Below are 20,000 nucleotides of genomic sequence, written 5' to 3' on the forward strand. Positions count from 1 at the left end.
CACCCCTCCATCATCCCTCCATCACCCCTCCATCATCCCTCCATCACCCCTCCATCACCCCTCCATCATCCCTCCATCACCCCTCCATCACCCCTCCATCATCCCTCCATCAGCCCTCCATCATCCTTCCATCATCCCTCCATCACCCCTCCATCATCCCTCCATCATCCCTCCATCATCCCTCCATCACCCCTCCATCATCCCTCCATCACCCCTCCATCATCCCTCCATCACCCCTCCATCATCCTTCCATCACCCCTCCATCATCCCTCCATCATCCTTCCATCATCCCTCCTTCCTGGCTTTAATCTTCTTTCTGCCAGTTTTCAAAGCAGCTTCTCTTTCATCGCTCCTTTTCTTCTTCTTTTCTTTTGCTTTGTTTTTTATTTCTCTTCTGATCTCCACCAAGATTAGTTTTGTTTTTGAAGCAGTTTGATTGGACAGAACCTGACTCCTCATCTCTATAAATATGATCAATACTCTGAAACTAAAGTGAACGTGTGGCAGCGGGACTTTGGAAGACACATTATTGTTGCTCCTCAGCTGTTCAGGTCAAATCTGGACGCCATCGCTCTGCAGACGCTCAGAAACAGAAACATGCGACACGTTAGTTACTAAACACTTTATTTTCTAAACAGGAGTTTTATAACTTTGTTAGAGAATTTTGAACATTTTCACAGTTTTCTTATGAACTACAGCTCTCACTGGAATAATAAAAGTCTGATCTGTGACACATTTAATGTATTTCTGTACAGTCTTGGTGGAGGCTTGAGCTCTCTGAATGCTTTTTATTCTCTTTTGTTCATTACTTTTTGTTTCCTCCAGTTCAAAACAACTTATTTACATTTAGTTCCTTTTGCTTTACTCTCTGTAGTCCTCTCTCTCTCTCTCTCTCTCTCTCTCTCTCTCTCTGTCTCTCTCTCTGTCTCTCTCTCTCTCTCTCTCTCTCTCTCTCTGTCCGTCAGTCCGTCTGTTCACATCATCCTTTCAGTTCTTCACCTCCGTCTGTTGTCTGGTTTCTCATCACCCCGACAGTTATGGAGCTCGGAGCCGGAGACGTGCAAACACATCTCAGCTGTTTCTGTCACAGCTGATCTTACAGTCTGTCTGTCCACATGTCAGAGCTGCAACTAACCATTATTTTCATTATCGATTAATCGTTTTTGTCTATAAAACATCAGAAAACTGTGAAAAATGCCTGTTTATAATTTCTTACAGCTCATAGTAGCGTCTTCAAATGTCTTGTTTTGTCAGAACAACAGTCCAAAACACAAAGATATTCACTTTAAGAAAGAAAAACTTCACATCATCACATTAGAGAAGCTAAAAAATGACTAAAAGGACAATTCAATTATCAAAATAGTTGCAGACTAATCGATTAATCAACTAATTGTTGCAGCCCCAGAAATAATATAAACCGTCAAAAACAAGACTTCATCAGATTCATCAGTTGATATAAAACTGATCTGTGATTATTTATTATCAGTTATTGGTCCTACACCGTGTCTGTATGGTCAGGATATGGTTAGCCTAGCTTAGCATAAAGACAGGAAGGCTAAGCTAACTGTTAGCTAGCACAGCTGTTAGCCTGCTGCTAACAGTCCGTAGTTTTCTTTGTTTTTGGACGGCGATATGTGGATTTACACTGTGTTAAACATACTAAATGTTAATAATATTACAGTCCATGAATTCATGCACACACGTTGTTAATTCAGAAGTCCAGATAAGTCATTTAGTGATTTATGTGCACAGATGAATAACTGAAGAGAAACTTCAGACTGCGAGCCAGTAAACATAAACAACGCAGGATTTAAAACCCTTTAAAAATCAGCTTTAAAAGTGTTTTATAATGAAGGAAAAGCAGTCGACACTTCTGTTAGAGCTCAAGGAAACACACGATGTAAAGACAAATGTTTGTTTACAAGGAAACTTCACACAGATTTAATCATAAATCCAAATGAGTCATTTGAGATTAAAACGGAGTGATTTATGTGCACAAAATGAATAATTGGATTTGTTTTTCACGCTCTGTATTTATGCCTCGAGGAAAAATTTCATAAATAAATATTTTGTGTGTCAAAACGGAGTTAAAGGCTTCAAGATATTTAAAATCTGAGCTTCAAATAGAACATTAAAAGTAAAAAACAGTCCAAACCTTTTTCCACAAAGACGTCATGATGAAAACGTCGTCAGTGTGTCGGTTTGGATTAAAGTTTAGAAAAGTTTGACTGTGACGTTGCGACTCGCTGAGGAGCCGCAGAGAGTCAAAGACCTTCATGAATATTAGAGGAGAGAATGTTTTAATATGGAGACGGAAGAAGCAGCCGACATGAATATTACAGCACATTAGTTAAAGTAGGTGAACATAACTGCAGCGTGTGTGTGTGTGTGTGTGTGTGTTGTTTCTGAATTAAACATTCATCTGCTGTGATTCATAATGTAATAATGATAAATATCACAGCAGCACAGAGGCTGTACTCGCTCACCCTCAAACATACTGAACCAACACAACAACAGTTATTCTGATGATGAAATGAGACAAAACAAAACTACAAGTCAAATTAGAATCATTTCTACTTACTGAACAATAAATTCAGCCATGAAAGGCTTTAACGTCTGGCTAGAAAAGCTTTGACGGGATGGAATTATCTGTAATGGCTAAGAAATACAGTTTTTATTATTATATTATCAATAATTTCTACTTTGCCACATTTAAAATTAATAAACTTTGAATAAACAGAAGACAGCGAGCCGCTCAGCTCTGTGTGTGAGTGCAGCGGGGGGGGGGGGGGGGGCTGTTTGATATAAAGGCCGTCACATCACAGCCGGGTGGGGCTTCTGGGCTCTGAGCGGGGGCAAAGGTACGCGCCCCGCTCGGTTAAACTGCCCAAGAGAGAAGAATGAGCGCACACGGGACAAAAAACTGAGGCCAAGTAACATTTAACAGCAATGACCAATCAGGAGGAGAGAGGTGTTTCATATGAGCCAATCAGATACCTGCAAAATGTTCAAATAATTCAATTATTTAAAAAAATCATAATTTAACAACATTATAGTATTTTCAACATATTTTATCAGCATATAATGATATTAATAAGTCAGTTACAAAACATACAAATATACATTCACACAATTTTAGTTTCGTTAGCGTTTGGCTAACGTGACCTCCTCATGCAGGTCTGTTACCTGCAGCTGCTTCACAGTAAATCTGAGCATATTCTGATCCATCAAATAAAAGACAGATTTACACTTTACTGGCTGTTTACTGCAGGATCTTTCATGTGTTCAGTCAGGAACAAACAAGCGGTAACATAAAACTACATGACAGCAGCAAGAGCACGGCTACATCTCATGTTTACATCTGGACTTTAAAAAATAAATGTACCATTTATTTAACAGTCAGTCAGACAGACAGACAGACAGACAGACAGACAGGAGAGCTTTATAAAAGCAGAGTGTCTGTGCTGTTTGGGGACTCTGCGACAGGATGTAAATTTAATGAGATTAACATTTGGAGCGGATTGAGTCGAGGACTAATGGGACGCTCCGCTGCCACACCGGCTTAACATCAGAGGAAGTTTCCAGAGAAGAAAGTCACAGCTCGCTTCTCCAGTGAAATCAAGCTTCACTGAAACTGAGGCAAAACTCTGGTTTACTGCACTTTACTGATGCACAGTCAGGAGTCGTCTTCTATAACAGCCTGTTGTTTTTTGACATAAATGTTTTCTATTAAGGTGAAGTATTCAGATCCTTTATTTAAGTTAAAGTACCAATACAGCAATGTAAAAATACTCCATTACAAGTAAAAGTCCTGCATGAAAAATCCTCCTATAGTAAAAGTACATAAGTATTATGAGCTTGATGTAGTTAAAGTATTGCAGTAAAAGTACATAAGTATTATGAGCTTGATGTAGTTAAAGTATTGCAGTAAAAGTACATAAGTATTATGAGCTTGATGTAGTTAAAGTATTGCAGTAAAAGTACATAAGTATTATGAGCTTGATGTAGTTAAAGTATTGCAGTAAAAGTACATAAGTATTATGAGCTTGATGTAGTTAAAGTATTGTAGTAAAAGTAGTGGTTTGGTCCCTCTGACTGATATATTATTATATATGATGAGGTGAATCTGACAGACTCCGTACTGTTACTTCCCCGTTTCTGAGGAATTAGCTGAATACATTTTAGGGATTTTTTCCAAAAAAGGGTATTTGGTTTGGTTTTAAAATCACATCTCTACATGTCAGTTTGTTTCTTTCAGTTGTTCAATATTAAGATTTTAATGAGATTAAGACATTTGACTCTTCACTAATCCTTTTTTAGTTTCTAGCATATATGGAGTTTACAATGATAACAGCGACGGATTTACATTCAAAACTGCTGTTTTGGAGGGAAATTGGCCAACAGACAACAGTTCTCTGATGGTGATAATGATGCTGATTAAGCTGAATTATCCCCATTAAAATATATATAATATATATATTAACTGCTGCTGAAACCACGTCTCATTTTTACATTTTCAATTTTTACACCTGTTTAATAAACAACATGTCGCTCAGACAGACGTTTTTCTCTTTTAATGTAGCTCGGCTAACTGACAACAGCAACCTTAATGAAACCGTTATCATATAGCGTATCATAACGCAAGCTAACACTGCTAAGTCAGCAGCTGCTTCATTTAGTGTTTAGCTAACTAGCTTGTTGTACCCTGACACACAGGATGTAGTTAGCGCTCCTAGCTACCAAGTTATGGGTCGGTGTATATCTTTAGTTAGCTGGTTAACAGTAACTGTCTGAACTCAGTTCTGTGCTAAATTAGCAGTGTGATAAGTTCTTAGTGAGCTAGCAGTGTCTCTTTTTTAACTGACCTTTAAGAGTTAATGGTACACAGCAATTAGTGTTCACTGTATTGTTGGTTTGCATGACATAAAATGTTAGCAAATGCTTTGGAGTTGTTGGAAGGAGGATTTATTCTCTTCTGTCTACTTCTTACTGCCTTTAGTCTTTGTGCTGCAAGCTACGCTAACGCTAACAATTAAGCTACGCTAACACGTCCTGGACCAATCTGTAGGCTACTGGACACACATCTGAAATGTGTGTGGAGGAAACACAGAGGACTTTTTTCTCAGAGTCTTAGCGTATTAATCTCTTGCATGGAGCTAAAACAGAGCCTGTTTTCCACCTGAGCTCCAGCTGATGAAACCCTGTTTTGTGTTTGTGAGAACGAGGATCAGAGTTCGACAGGTTTCTTTCTTCAAACCGTCTTCGTGCTTCTTTGTTCTCCGTCTGCTCTAAAAATAAGCGGCAGCTCTGTGCAGCGGCAGGCAGGTTTATATTTATCTCCTAAACTAAATATAAACTGAAGGTGACTGACAGACTCACAGAGAGACTGTAAAGTTTTAACAGCTCCTCATATTCTATATTTGGAACGTTTTCTTTGTTGAAATTTATAGTCATGCTTTCTTTGTAACTTGTTTGGAAAAGTGAAAGTTATTGTTCCTTCCATTTAATCCTTTTAACTTCTTGTTGTAAGGCCAGGCTAACAGTTGAAACGCCTCTTATATAAAAAGCAAAAGCACATTTCTCATGTTTATCACATGATTTAAAATTCACGACATACAGTGCACTCATGGTTTTTGTTATTTTACATATGAAATGTAAAAAAATGCATATTTATGGTCATATACTGTCATAATTATGAATTTATTATATTATGTTTGGATAATTGGAAAACATGTTTCCCAATTTTGTTCCTCCAATCCACCAAAATATCTCAAAACATCAGCAGTGAACTGGGAGGAGGTTTTGGTTTTAATGTTTGCGTGTGAGAACAGTCAAAAAAATGTGAGTGAAAATCATAAAAACAACAAGTCAATGATGGCGTTTTCCTTGTTTTCAGGAAAAAATATCAAAAACTTGTGAGACAGACAGGTGGACAGACAGGTGGACAGACAGGTGGACAGACAGGTGGACTGTCTGCGATGTGTTTGCGTGCTCCGGCGTCCCCCCAGCCTCCTGATTTGAAGCAGAAAAGTGAAAAACAAAACAAAACTCAGTCATTTGTTGGATGCTTTGCTGCCCCCCATTTCTCTGACTGTCTATAATCTTCTTCTGTGTCTGCATATTTTCTCTGTGCACATTACCCATCAGACTAAAAACAGGAACTATGAAAACCTCGACCAACAGAACTTTGACTTCAGGAGAACACCCAAGGTATAAACTTTGCATGGTCAAATGATGCACGCCGCCCAACCAATCTCTGAGCTCGCCCAGTAGTAGCCAAACACCAGTTAGCCCCGCCCGCCCAAAATCCAACCCAACTCCAGAGATAGACTCTTATCCTGGTGGCACGTCTTTTCTCCACCATCTCTTTCCTTTCTTTTGATTTTTCATGATTCCTGCACACCGGGAATGGGTTCACACTCGCAGGAGAGACGCCCTTCCTCTTCCTCCTCCTCCTCCTCCTCCTCCCCCCCCCTGAGTTTCTTCCATGTGAAGGGTTGCATGCAGTCGGGCTGAGGCTTGGCTCTGTCTGCAGATCTGAGGAGCCCCACCCACCAGGATCCTCTCACTCCTCTCTGCAACATCAAACCTCCTTTTCTTTTTCTCCTCCCCCGCCTTCCTCCCCCCCCTTCTTCCTTCTCTCCACTCGAGACTTTTTTTTTAATTTGCAGTTGCATCAGCGCTCTCTAACATGCACGTCCCTGATTGGTTGGTTGGTTGAACTCTTGAAAGCGCCTCAGTTTGCATGTGCCACCACACCACGCACAACTTTTTGCCCCTCCTTCTTTGTATTCAAGCTTCGAAGTTTGAGTTTTCTTTGAGTTCAGCAGATCTTGAACACTTTTTTTCTCTCCATTTTCTGGCCCCGCCCCCCTCCTCCCGTGGTGGCGTGGGTGAGAGGAAGCATGGTCGAGGCTGGGGTCACAGGGACAGGGTCTGTGGGTGGGGAGGGGAGGGGACTGTGATGGTTCAGAGCTAATGATGTTTGTCCTATGATGTGTTCTGTCGTGTTTTGTTCTGCTGTGTATCTGAATGTCCTGCACTGTCACCTGTCGCCCTGCGCGGTGGTCCTTCAGGCGGAGAAGGTGCTGCTGTTCAGCCCAGAAACCAACCTGACAGCTCTGCTGCTGGAGGCCAAAGACCTGGAAGCCCGAGTCATCATCCTGTCTGCCAGGTTTGTATGAGGTGTTCTGGGTGGTGAACTGGGGTCGTTTGGGAAGTTGGTTGCTAGTTATTACTAAGCATTCACAATTTCGTTTTGGAAAATTGCTACTTAAAAATAAGGTTGGTGTTAGTACACTTGCTGGACTGTGAAAAACCTGCAGACGTCCACAGTACACGACTGTTTACTCTTTTTGTTTGTTTGTTTGCAGTGAGGACGAAGCTGCAGCAGTGTATAAAGCAGCTCGTCAGCTCAACATGACCGGCTCTGGTTATGTCTGGCTGGTCGGAGAGAGAGAGATGACGGGCAAAGCTCTGAGTGACGCTCCAGATGGTACGTCGACCCCTCCTCCTCCTCTTCCTCTTCCTCCTCTGTGAGATTCTCTCTGTCTCTCTGTCGCTCTGCTTCCATCCAACTCTTAGCCTAATTCTTAAAAAACATTTTGCAAAAAATAACATTTAAGTTGATGCAGGTGTTGCCATTAGTTATTTTGGTGTGAAGAAAGGGCTGTGCAGCATGTAGCTCCTCAGGTCAACACCTGAACCTGTGATGAACAATGTCACATGTTGACCTGCAGGGAAAAGTAGACGAACGTTTGTTAAAACTGTTATGCTTTTGTTTCTGTACTTGTACTGGCAGGTCTGAGGTTTTGAAAGTGAACTGAATTTGATGAGTGTTGGTCAAAAAGAGTTTGTTTTCACATTCATCTGCTGAAAGTGGAAAGTTTCTCTGAAAATCTAACTTTAAGAGGTGTATCCAATGAGCATGATTTGTGACATCACAACTAGTTTGGAGCCAATCATGGTCCAGTATGCAACTTACACAAGTGTGATGTGGAAACTTGATTACCTGGACATTAGTAGGTTGTTACCTGGACATTAGTAGGTGGTTACCTGGACATTAGTAGGTTGTTACCTGGACATTAGTAGGTGATTACCTGGACATTAGTAGGTGGTTTCCTGGACATTAGTAGGTTGTTACCTGGACATTAGTAGGTGATTACCTGGACATTAGTAGGTGATTACCTGAACATTAGTAGGTGATTACCTGGACATTAGTAGGTGATTACCTGGACATTAGTAGGTTGTTACCCGGATGTTAATAGGTGGTTACCCGGACATTAGTAGGTTGTTACCTGGACATTAGTAGGTGGTTACCCGGATGTTAATAGGTGGTTACCCGGACATTAGGAGGTTGTTACCTGGACATTAGTAGGTGGTTACTTGGACATTAGTAGGTGGTTACTTGGACATTAGTAGGTTGTTTCCTGGACATTAGTAGGTTGTTTCCTGGACATTAGTAGGTTGTTACCTGGACATTAGTAGGTGGTTACCTGGACATTAGTAGGTGGTTACCCGGATGTTAATAGGTGGTTACCCGGACATTAGAAGGTTGTTACCTGGACATTAGTAGGTTGTTTCCTGGACCTTAGTAGGTTGTTACCTGGACATTAGTAGGTGATTACTTGGACATTAGTAGGTTGTTTCCTGGACATTAGTAGGTTGTTTCCTGGACATTAGTAGGTTGTTACCTGGACATTAGTAGGTGGTTACCTGGACATTAGTAGGTGGTTACCCGGATGTTAATAGGTGGTTACCCGGACATTAGAAGGTTGGGACCTGGACATTAGTAGGTTGGGACCTGGACATTAGTAGGTGATTACCTGGACATTAGTAGGTGGTTACCTGGACATTAGTAGGTGATTACTTGGACATTAGTAGGTTGTTACCTGGACATTAGTAGGTGATTACCTGGACATTAGTAGGTTGTTACCTGGACATTAGTAGGTGATTACCTGGACATTAGTAGGTTGTTACCTGGACATTAGTAGGTGATTACCTGGACATTAGTAGGTGGTTTCCTGGACATTAGTAGGTTGTTACCTGGACATTAGTAGGTGGTTACCTGGACATTAGTAGGTTGTTACCTGGACATTAGTAGGTGATTACCTGGACATTAGTAGGTTGTTACCTGGACATTAGTAGGTGATTACCTGGACATTAGTAGGTGGTTTCCTGGACATTAGTAGGTTGTTACCTGGACATTAGTAGGTGGTTACCTGGACATTAGTAGGTTGTTACCTGGACATTAGTAGGTGATTACCTGGACATTAGTAGGTGGTTACCTGGACATTAGTAGGTTGTTACCTGGACATTAGTAGGTGATTACCTGGACATTAGTAGGTTGTTTCCTGGACATTAGTGGGTTGTTACCTGGACATTAGTAGGTGGTTACTTGGACATTAGTAGGTTGTTACCTGGACATTAGTAGGTTGTTTCCTGGACATTAGTAGGTTGTTACCTGGACATTAGTAGGTTGTTACCTGGACATTAGTAGGTGGTTACCCGGACATTAGTAGGTTGTTTCCTGGACATTAGTAGGTGGTTACCTGGACATTAGTAGGTGGTTACCTGGACATTAGTAGGTGGTTACCCGGATGTTAATAGGTGGTTACCCGGACATTAGAAGGTTGTTACCTGGACATTAGTAGGTTGTTTCCTGGACATTAGTAGGTTGTTACCTGGACATTAGTAGGTGATTACTTGGACATTAGTAGGTTGTTTCCTGGACATTAGTAGGTTGTTACTTGGACATTAGTAGGTTGTTACTTGGACATTAGTAGGTTGTTACCTGGACATTAGTAGGTTGTTACCTGGACATTAGTAGGTGATTACTTGGACATTAGTAGGTTGTTTCCTGGACATTAGTAGGTGGTTACTTGGACATTAGTAGGTTGTTTCCTGGACATTAGTAGGTTGTTACTTGGACATTAGTAGGTTGTTTCCTGGACATTAGTAGGTGGTTACTTGGACATTAGTAGGTTGTTTCCTGGACATTAGTAGGTTGTTACTTGGACATTAGTAGGTTGTTTCCTGGACATTAGTAGGTGGTTACTTGGACATTAGTAGGTGGTTACCAGGTTAACTGCTAAGGTGCTGCTAGGTGGTTGCTGGGTTGGTTTTTAGGATGTTGCTAGGTGGTTACTAGGGTATTCTGTTACTGGGGGTGAGATGGATAATTTCTTAATGGCCGCCAGGATGTACATTGTGTCAGTCACAGTGGTAGACTTGTTAGTGTTAGCATCGTAGTAGAAGTAGTAGAAATCAAGAAAAACTAATTGAAATAAAGAAATGAGGAGAGTTATTGTTGTTGTATTAGTTTGGGTGATGGATTACTGGTGGTTTTGATGGTTGCTATGGCATCAGTAGGTGGTGGCTAGGGTGTTTGGGATGGTTTCTCCTGTGTCTTTGAGTGATTACTAAGGTGTTGTTAGCTGATGGGTGGTCTAATTTAAAAGCATCAGCTGTTTACTGAAAAGATAAAACATGTGAGTGGAAAGACAATTGAAACATTAAGTAAGATTTTAAAAATGTAGCCATTTTGTTCATCTTCTTCTTGAGCATGAAAATGATTGGATGGAAACATGGCTGCTCTCTCTGTCTCTCTGGTAGTGCTGTAGGTCTCTGATGTAGGAAGCTAATCCTCATCACAGCCAGTTAGCTTCTCAGCATCCTGGTGTGTTTCTCTCTCTGGTTTCTTCTGACTGCTGGTTGAACGTTTAAACATTCAAGAAAAACAAACAAACAAAAAAACCCAACATGTTTAAAGGTTCCTAACCACTGTTTTCTTTCTGGCTCATGGTAACTGTGGCTTTAAATGTGTCTAACATCTTTTTGTTTGTTTCATTTCTATAGTGTGTGTCGTCCGCCCGCCCGTCTGCCCGTTCACAGTAGACAAGCCAATAACATGTGCTGCTATGGGGAAGGGGGAGCGGGGGGGTAGGGGGGGTGGGGGGTTAAGCTGTATTCAGGTTCAGGGTGGGGGGGTGTTGTTGACTGACAGCTAGTGTTGCTGTGGTTACCGTGACGTGTGTCTGAACAAACACTGGTAAGATGCCGCCGCTGCTTCCTGTTTCCTGCTTGATGCTTTGCCCTCTGCCATTGGTCGACAGAGACCCCGCCCACTGCACCAAGGAGCCTGCCCTGTCAGGGAGGGGGCAGCGTTTATCACAGACGGCAGATTACTCAGTCAGCCAGATGACAGCGTGATAGATAAAAAGATAAACATTGTGTGGCCAAAAGTATGTGGACACCTGCTTTGCTCTGGGTCTGTTAGTCTTAATGCTGCAGCATACAATCATATACTAGACAACAGTGTTCTTACAGCTCTTTCCTCAGGTTGCACTATTAAAACTAGTTGCTAGGAAACATATGTAGCGCCATCCAGTCAGAAGCAACCAACTATGTAAACAGGAAGTGACTGAATCATCACAAGCTGTACTTAACTTCCGAAAATGTTTTCCAAAACAGTTTTAGGGGCCAAAAGATAAAATAAACGGAGCTGCCAATCCTTTGTGAATGTAGGTGTGACTTTGTTTTATTTCTATCTGCATACCTGCAGAAATATTTGTGTTTCAGAATTAGTAGCAGTTTACAGTGAGATTATGCTAAGCTAACTGATGTTATTCGGTCATTTAGTCTAATGTTACTGGTTTAGGTATGTGTTTATTGTGTTTTTTTTCTGTGAAATGTAAAGTGTCAGGTCAGATATGTCAATCATATTCCATATGACCTCTTTTACTCTTCAGTCTAAACGACTCAGATATTAGCATGCTAACGTCAGTTGGTTCATTCTGCTAGCTTAGCAACAGTTCCACCTGCGGTTAGTAGTTGTAAATATTTAGTAATTACACGTCTCTACGTAACAACCAGATTAATTTAGTGGATTGAGTAAACAATGACGTTATATCGAGGAGAAGTTTGAACTCATGAACAGCTGCTGCTACAGACTCCAGATCCATTGGAAAATAGATCATTTTCCCAGTTCACTATTAATGCCCAATAACATTAATGCCCAATATTCAGCTGTCCAAATACTTTTGAACATGTAGTTTACCATATTACAGCATGTTTGACCCTTTATGACCCCATATTTCACTCTGCTGAAGTGTTTCTGACCTCTGACAGCTTCTACACTCAGAGGACATAAAGGACTTACATTTACAGTTACAGTAACTTTTACATGACTTAGCCCCCTAATTACAAGCTACAGCTCCTTTTCCATCACTCCTGAACATTTAAACTATGATCTCAATCTCAGTCATCCAACAATGGATGGAAATCAATCTAATAACAGATGGATGATTTGGAAAATGCTCAGCAGTGAAACTACACTTTATGGCTTTGTAGTTAATGGTCTAAAGAAGTTTAACTCTCTGTGAACTCACGTCAGATTTGACATTTCCAAACAGAAAGGTAGACATTGATCAGCATCTGGCTCTCTGGCTGCTGGGTAATCGGCTCCCCGTCTTGTTGCTGTGGCTTTTTGTTTCAGAAAACATCCTCACCAGCCAGAAGCTGCACTCTTAAAAATGACGTGTCATTTTTCAACACATCCCCGTGTCTCTCCCCAACTGCAGATGTGTCCAAAAATTATCCATCATTTTCTTAAAAGTGTAGCAAAGACTGCACTCTGAAAATAATCCTCAGCTGTTTTGTCTCTTGTTGGAGAAATTTGAGGTTTCTTTTTATGGAATCGTTTCAGATCATTAACCTGTTTACATATAACTTTCATTTTATTATTTTCTTTCTTATCCAAAGAGAGAACAACGACCAGCAGAGAATTTATCTTTGATTTGCATTAAATGCTCCTTCCTGCTCTCCAGAGGATGAATCCTTTAGATCACTGTTCATTCTTGACCTTCACAATAAAAGTTTGACACAAAACACAAAACTCTTAACTCAAGGTTCACTTACTAGATACCTAAAGTTATGAGGATTTTTTTGCTAATCATCAGGATGTTTGTTGTTGTAATAAACACTGCAACCTTCAGGGGGAGCTAGCAGGACTTCACACTGTTGAGTTATTTCACACCAACTCTGAATTTATGTGCAAGATATTCTCAAAAAAACCAAACAGGTTGTTAAATCTGTATGTGTCTGCACACCAATATTTCATGGGCTTCTGTTGGTCCTTCCAAATTGTGTCCAAACCAAAAAGTGGTTTGATTGATGAAATCTGTGTCCCTTTAATGATGTTACAAGACCATGAAATAAAGACAGTCAGCACCAGCAGCTGACATGTAGCCTGGTTAAACTCTGAATCACTGCCCACAGCGACGGTTCAGTCTGATTATCAGAGAGTTTATCAGAGAATAAACAATATTTTAATCTCAAATTACACTTTCAGTAGAGACTGCTGATGTAGTGAAAAGTAAAAGCGCACACATCTAAAAATCTTGAATATTGTATCTTGTGCACAGTTGAGTCAAGGATCAAAACAAACAGAATATTGGCAATCACTGCAGATGTAAAACAGTCTCTTGGCACTCTGGCACACTTACAGTAAAGCCTTTTTATGTCCACTGTCACACAAATCATTACATAAAAAAAAGTATTTAGCCATGGTGGTCTTTGAGATGTAAATATTGTCACCTGCCCATGTTCATGATGGACTGAAGTCCCTGTAGACAAATAAAAACATTATGATGCCAGTCGGTGAAACTCATCATCCTCTTCACCCTCCTGTTCTCCTCGGGTCAATTTTGACCCAGGAGGAATTTAAATGAATAATTTTAACTAGTTGAGATCAGAGGAAAACATGTTGATGGATTATGGCAGACTGGTATATGTAAAAGTTTAGTCAGGATAGTGTTTTAAAACTATTTCAATTTTTTAATGACAGCGAATAATGACACCTGTTGTCCTCCCGGGTCAAAATTGACCCGAGGACAACAGGAGGGTTAAAAAAGCTAAATATCATAATTTTCACTAGAGTTTAAAGAGACTCAGTAGATGGCCAGTTGTGCAAAAATAAAATCAAAGTGTACAGTTTTGTCTCGGATCGCATGCATGAGAGATTTTAACATTTTTCGATCCGAATTTTGGTTCGTATCTGTTGCAGCAGCTTTTAGACTTAATGTCCCAATATGAAGAGATAATGAGCGGCTGTCTATACTGACATGTTTACTATCTACACTCAGATGGTAGTGGGTGGGTTCCTAATATTTTGCCCATTCCATTAACATACATGAAGTAGGCAAAATATTAGGAACACTCCAATATGATGCACTCCAGTGCACCAGCACACACTACGACCTCAATAATAAACATAAAGTAGAATTATCTCCTTTCTGACAATGTCAACAAAAAATGAAAACGTAGACGTTTCGTAAAAGTAGAATTTATGGCAGAGCTGTTGTATTGCATTGCATTAGATTACACAGGTGTTCCCAGTAAAGTGCTTACTGAGTGTATATGACTTCATACAAATATAAAACTACTCTTAAAAACAAAATCAAATACCACGACTTGAGACACCAGGGCAAGAATGGTTGGACCACAACTTTTTTTTTCTAGGTTGGATTAAATACAGAGATTGAACAGAATAACAGGAACACCTGAAGTATAATACAACCCAAAACTACAACAACTCTACAGCCTCACAGATTTACCACCAAGCATGTCAACAGTTGTTTGCGCTGCAGGGATGTTGTGTTGGATTGTACAGGTGTTCCTGTTATTGTGTCCACCCCCTTGTACCTGTGCAGGTTGACAGCATCATGCAGAGGTTACTTCTGAAACAATCCCCTAAAAAGAAACCTGTGAAGCAGTACTGTGACATTATGGATTTTGATGTTGTTTTTCTTCACCAAACTCTCGTCACATTATAAGGAAAAAGTTTCTGCATTGGTGCTTCAGCTAACTGAGCAACAGTCTGCTCGAACTGTTAGCATTCCTCATTAGAAAGTGTCGAACACGTTCATTTTAATTAGAAAAGCTGGTAGGCTGTAACCTCCAGATTTTAATTAGAACACCCAGCCGGGCATGTTAGTTTCATTTAGGAAAGCCAATGTTTTTTGTGATTACGGGACATTTTATTTTAATCAGGAATGCTACAGAATGAGTGCTCATTTGTTTCAGTTTGGAGCTGTAAACAGGACAGTTGATGATTGACTGATTCAGTGACAAATGTTCCCTTGAGGAGCCGTGATTAGCCACCAAACATTCAGTTTATGTTAAAAAAAAAAAAACATATGAGTCTAGAGATGGTTTAATTTTGGTTTAAAGTTTATTAATTGTTATTAATTAAATTGTTATATTTAGATTAAGATCAGAGATTAAAAGCTAACTACAGAGAGCTTTGTGACTTATGTTAGAAATGCTAGCTAACTGTCGCATATTTCATGTATGAATATTATCTGACTGCACAGAAGGTTCAGGGAAATAAGTTAGCTGAGTGAAACTGGTAGTTTCAGGGAGGAACATCAGCTAACTTTACTCCAGGAGGGAATGTTAGCTACATGGTTTCAGTGGGGAATGCTAACAGTGTTAGCCAGCTGTTGTCAGTGGTTTCAGTGGGTAATGCTAACAGCGTTAGCCAGCTGTTGTCAGTGGTTTCAGTGGGGAATGCTAGCAGTGTTAGCCAGCTGTTGTCAGTGGTTTCAGTGGGGAATGCTAGCAGTGTTAGCCAGCTGTTGTCAGTGGTTTCAGTAGGGGATGCTAACAGTGTTAGCCAGCTGTTGTCAGTGGTTTCAGTGGGGAATGCTAGCAGTGTTAGCCAGCTGTTGTCAGTGGTTTCAGTGGGGAATGCTAGCAGTGTTAGCCAGCTGTTGTCAGTGGTTTCAGTGGGGAATGCTAGCAGTGTTAGCCAGCTGTTGTCAGTGGTTTCAGTAGGGGATGCTAACAGTGTTAGCCAGCTGTTGTCAGTGGTTTCAGTAGGGGATGCTAACAGTGTTAGCCAGCTGTTGTCAGTGGTTTCAGTGGGGAATGCTAACAGTGTTAGCCAGCTGTTGTCAGTGGTTTCAGTGGGGAATGCTAACAGTGTTAGCCAGCTGTTGTCAGTGGTTTCAGTGGGGAATGCTAACAGTGTTAGCCAGCTGTTGTCAGTCAGCTGGAGGACAGATGTGGACACTTTTCGTTGCAGTGTGACGAGTTTCTGCTGAAGGAAAACACCAGACACAGTTCATAACGTCCCAGTGAGGCTTTTTCTGTCCTGAGAGACAAACGCTGTGATTCTCAGAGTGAACTCCCAGCATGCAGTTTGGTATTACTGAACACTGACCTGACGCCTGAAGCCCTGAGAGCGTGTGTGTGTGTGTGTGTGTGTGTGTGTGTGTGCTTGAATTACACTGAAGCACTCTTTTAATTACATGTGTAAAATTAATTTCAGCGTGTGTGAGAGTTTAATTAGCGTCTGTATGAATGAGGGCAGTTTTCAGTCTGCAGTCTGTTTAGCTCCCTGCTGTGTGTAACGTCTCTCTCTGCTGTGTGTGTTTATGTGTGTGTGTTGATGTGTGTGTGTGGTGCAGGCCTGCTGGGCCTCCAGCTGATTAACGGTAAGAACGAGTCGGCTCACATCACGGACGCCGTGGCGGTGGTGGCTCAGTCCCTGCAGGAGTTGTTTGAGAAGGAGAACATCACAGAGCCACCACGAGGCTGCGTGGGTAACACCAACATCTGGAGGACCGGGCCGCTCTTCAAACGGTCAGTACCAACGCCAACAGGTCAGAGGTCAGAGGTCAACACGGTTCAGTGCTTATGATTAGCAAATTACAGAAGAGAACTCTAAGTGTGTTTTCATGTGCTTTTAAAATTTGCTCACAGCTGCACTTTGTGTTAAGTGCTGATCAACAGTGGAAGAAGTACTCAGATCCTTTACTGCAGTAAAAGTACCAATACAACGACGTAAAAATACTCCATTACAAGTAAAAGTCCTGCATGAAAAATCCTACTACAGTAAAAGTACATAAGTATTATGAGCTTGATGTAGTTAAAGTATTGCAGTAAAAGTACATAAGTATTATGAGCTTGATGTAGTTAAAGTATTGCAGTAAAAGTACATAAGTATTATGAGCTTGATGTAGTTAAAGTATTGCAGTAAAAGTACATAAGTATTATGAGCTTGATGTAGTTAAAGTATTGCAGTAAAAGTACATAAGTATTATGAGCTTGATGTAGTTAAAGTATTGCAGTAAAAGTACATAAGTATTATGAGCTTGATGTAGTTAAAGTATTGCAGTAAAAGTAGTGGTTTGGTCCCTCTGACTGATATATTATTATATATGACATCATTAGATTATTAATAGTGAAGCATCAGTGTTAGAGCAGCATGTTACTGTTGTAGCTGCTGGAGGTGGAGCTAGTTTACACTACTTTATATACAGTTAGCTAGTTTAGTCCAGTGGTTCCCAACCTAGGGGTCGGGCCCCTCCAAAGGGTCAGCAGATAAATCTGAGGGGTGGTGAGATGATTAATGGGAGAGGAAAGAAGAAAAAACAAAGTTCTGATACACAAATCTGTTTTCAGTTTTTGGACTTTTTCTCTAATCTTTGATTTTTGCTGAAATATTGGATCATTTGAACATTTATTGAAATGAAAGCATGTGAGAAGTTTAGAGGGAAAAATCAATATTTGGTGGAGCTGTTAACAACTCATAGACATGTGAAATGTGACCCCGACTACACACTGCTTTTTGTAAGACGTCAAAAGACAAAAAGGTTGGAAACCACTGGTTTCATCTTTAACAATGTGTTGTATTTTAAAAGCTTGTTATATTATCCATTGTGTCAAATCTTCATCTGAAAAGTAACTAAAGCTGTCAAATAAATGTAGTGGAGTAGAAAGTACAATATTTCCCTCTGAAATGTAGAAAGTAGCATCACATGGAAATACTCAAGTAAAACACAAGTACCTCAGAGTACTGCACTTGACTAAATGTACTTAGTTACTTTCCATCACTGGTGCTAATCAGGAAAACCAACACAGCGAACATGATACCTGCTAAACATCAACATGTTAGCAGTAGACAGAATGAACATCACAGGATGAGGCGAGGAAGGAAATCTTCTCTGTGCTCCTCCGTTCTCAGCGTTGCGTGTCCGCTGTGTATTTATGAGTTTATTCAGTGGAGGTTTCAGAGAGTGTTTCTCTTCATGTCCTCCACCGTCAGCTGGAGATAAAAGCTGAGATCAGAGCGAGAGACGCTTCACTAAACTGATCTGGATTCAGCTTCCAGTCATACTGACAGAGAGGTTTATTATCCCAGTTGTGTCACTGCTCCTCCTGTCTGTGTGACCTACATATCCTCCGTCAAGATGAATCAGTTTTATTGGCTGTGTGTGTTCCAGTATCGCAGCAGAGACGTCATGTGACCTGTTCTTACTCAACTTAAGTCATTGTCATCTTTAAATTCTGAATAAAAAATGTCAAAACTAAAAGTAAAAAAAAATAAAACAAACAAAACAAAACTCTTGACTTTCCGGCTCTCTGATTGGCTGCCCAGGGTGCTGATGTCATCCAAGTATCCTGATGGCCTGACGGGACGGATCGAGTTTAACGACGACGGCGACCGGCGCTTCGCCACGTACAGCATCCTGAACTACCAGCAGAAACCGGGTCGCCTCGTCCAGGTCGGAGTCTTCAACGGGTCGCAGGTAAGGCACACCTGGTAACACCTGGTCACACCTGGTCACACCTGGTAACACCTGGTCACACCTGGTCACACCTGGTCACATCTGGTCACACCTGGTCATACCTGGTCACACCTGGTCACACCTGGTCATACCTGGTCACACCCGGTCACACCCGGTCACACCTGGTCACACCTGGTCACATCTGGTCACACCCGGTCACACCCGGTCACATCTGGTCACATCTGGTCACATCTGGTCACACTCGGTCACACCCGGTCACACCTGGTCACATCTGGTCACATCTGGTCACACTCGGTCACACCCGGTTAAAACTGGTTAAAACTGGTTAAAACTGGTTAAAACCAGTTACACCTGGTTATTACTGGTTAAAACCAGTTACACCTGGTTAAAACTGGTTAAAACTGGTTATTACTGGTTAAAACCAGTTACACCTGGTTACTCTTGGTTATACATTTGATGACAACCTGTCGTAAGAACCAGTCATGACTGAACATAAAATCAATCCTTACTTTTTCAACCGGAGCTTCTACATCTGACAACAACCTCGTTAACCGTGGCGACTAGCAGGCGGCTAAAAGACGACAGGTGAGAAGACGTGACAGCGACGTGTCACTCAAAAGCAGTCCGGGTCAGAAAAAATAGTTCCCAGCCCCGATACGGAGCTCTGGTTTAGAGCAAGCGGCTGGGGAATTAATCATGTCAGCGAGGGTCCTCACAAGGATAGAAGAACAAACGTGTGTGTGTGTGTGTGTTTAGTGTCTTTAACTATGAATGTACAGATGCAGTATTGATGCTGCCATTTAGTCAGCTTGTCACAGTGAGACCTGCCTGCAACAACATGACATGAGTGTGTGTTTGTGTGTGTTTCAGGTTGTGATGAACCCTCAGAGGAAGATCATCTGGCCTGGAGGAGAGACAGAGAAACCAGTTGGATACCAGATGTCGACTAAACTGAAGGTACGACTGTAGCTGCTGCTGTGAAGGTTTTCAGCAGCTGCGTATAAAGATATGAAATGAAATGAGATTAAACTGCCTTTTTGTCTCCTACAGCAACACATCTGCTCTGTAAAAACCAAAACGGGAGAAATGTATATTTGAAATTCTTTGGTTTCATGACGGTGAACCCTAGTTTACATTATTTAGATTAAATACTGTTCCATCATCCGCTTACGTAACTGGCAGGAGATTAAATATTTTTTACAAGGGCTTTTTTTGCCCTCATGAAATATGTTTTGGGGACATTTTGGATCATTTCCAGGGCAATTTTTTCAAGTGATGGTAAATACCTTAGTTCTTTTTTGGATGATAGACCAATATTCACTGAGTCTTATTAAGAGGAAGTGAAGGGAGCAGCTGAATTTATAATGCAAGGACATTTAATGGGTGAAAATACTCTGAGACACT

At 41.0% G+C, this 20,000-nt stretch overlaps 1 protein-coding gene across 6 annotated transcripts in view; it reads left to right on the forward strand.

Moving 5' to 3' along the window:
* The window catches only part of grin1b (glutamate receptor, ionotropic, N-methyl D-aspartate 1b), a 65,724-nt gene that overhangs the window by 16,515 nt on the left and 29,209 nt on the right, over window positions 1–20,000 (forward strand). For 5 of the 6 annotated variants that reach the window (XM_042420231.1, XM_042420232.1, XM_042420230.1 and 2 more), the window contains 5 exons: window positions 7,077–7,174; window positions 7,374–7,495; window positions 16,473–16,647; window positions 18,446–18,596; window positions 19,467–19,553. In XM_042420231.1, the coding sequence (XP_042276165.1) occupies window positions 7,077–7,174; window positions 7,374–7,495; window positions 16,473–16,647; window positions 18,446–18,596; window positions 19,467–19,553 (633 nt within the window). Of the gene's footprint in view, window positions 1–3,131; window positions 3,735–7,076; window positions 7,175–7,373; window positions 7,496–16,472; window positions 16,648–18,445; window positions 18,597–19,466; window positions 19,554–20,000 lie in introns of those variants that run through there. The other variant, XM_042420235.1, reaches the window with a different exon arrangement.

This window comes from Thunnus maccoyii, chromosome 9 (assembly GCF_910596095.1).
Source record: "Thunnus maccoyii chromosome 9, fThuMac1.1, whole genome shotgun sequence".
NCBI lineage: Eukaryota > Metazoa > Chordata > Actinopteri > Scombriformes > Scombridae > Thunnus > Thunnus maccoyii.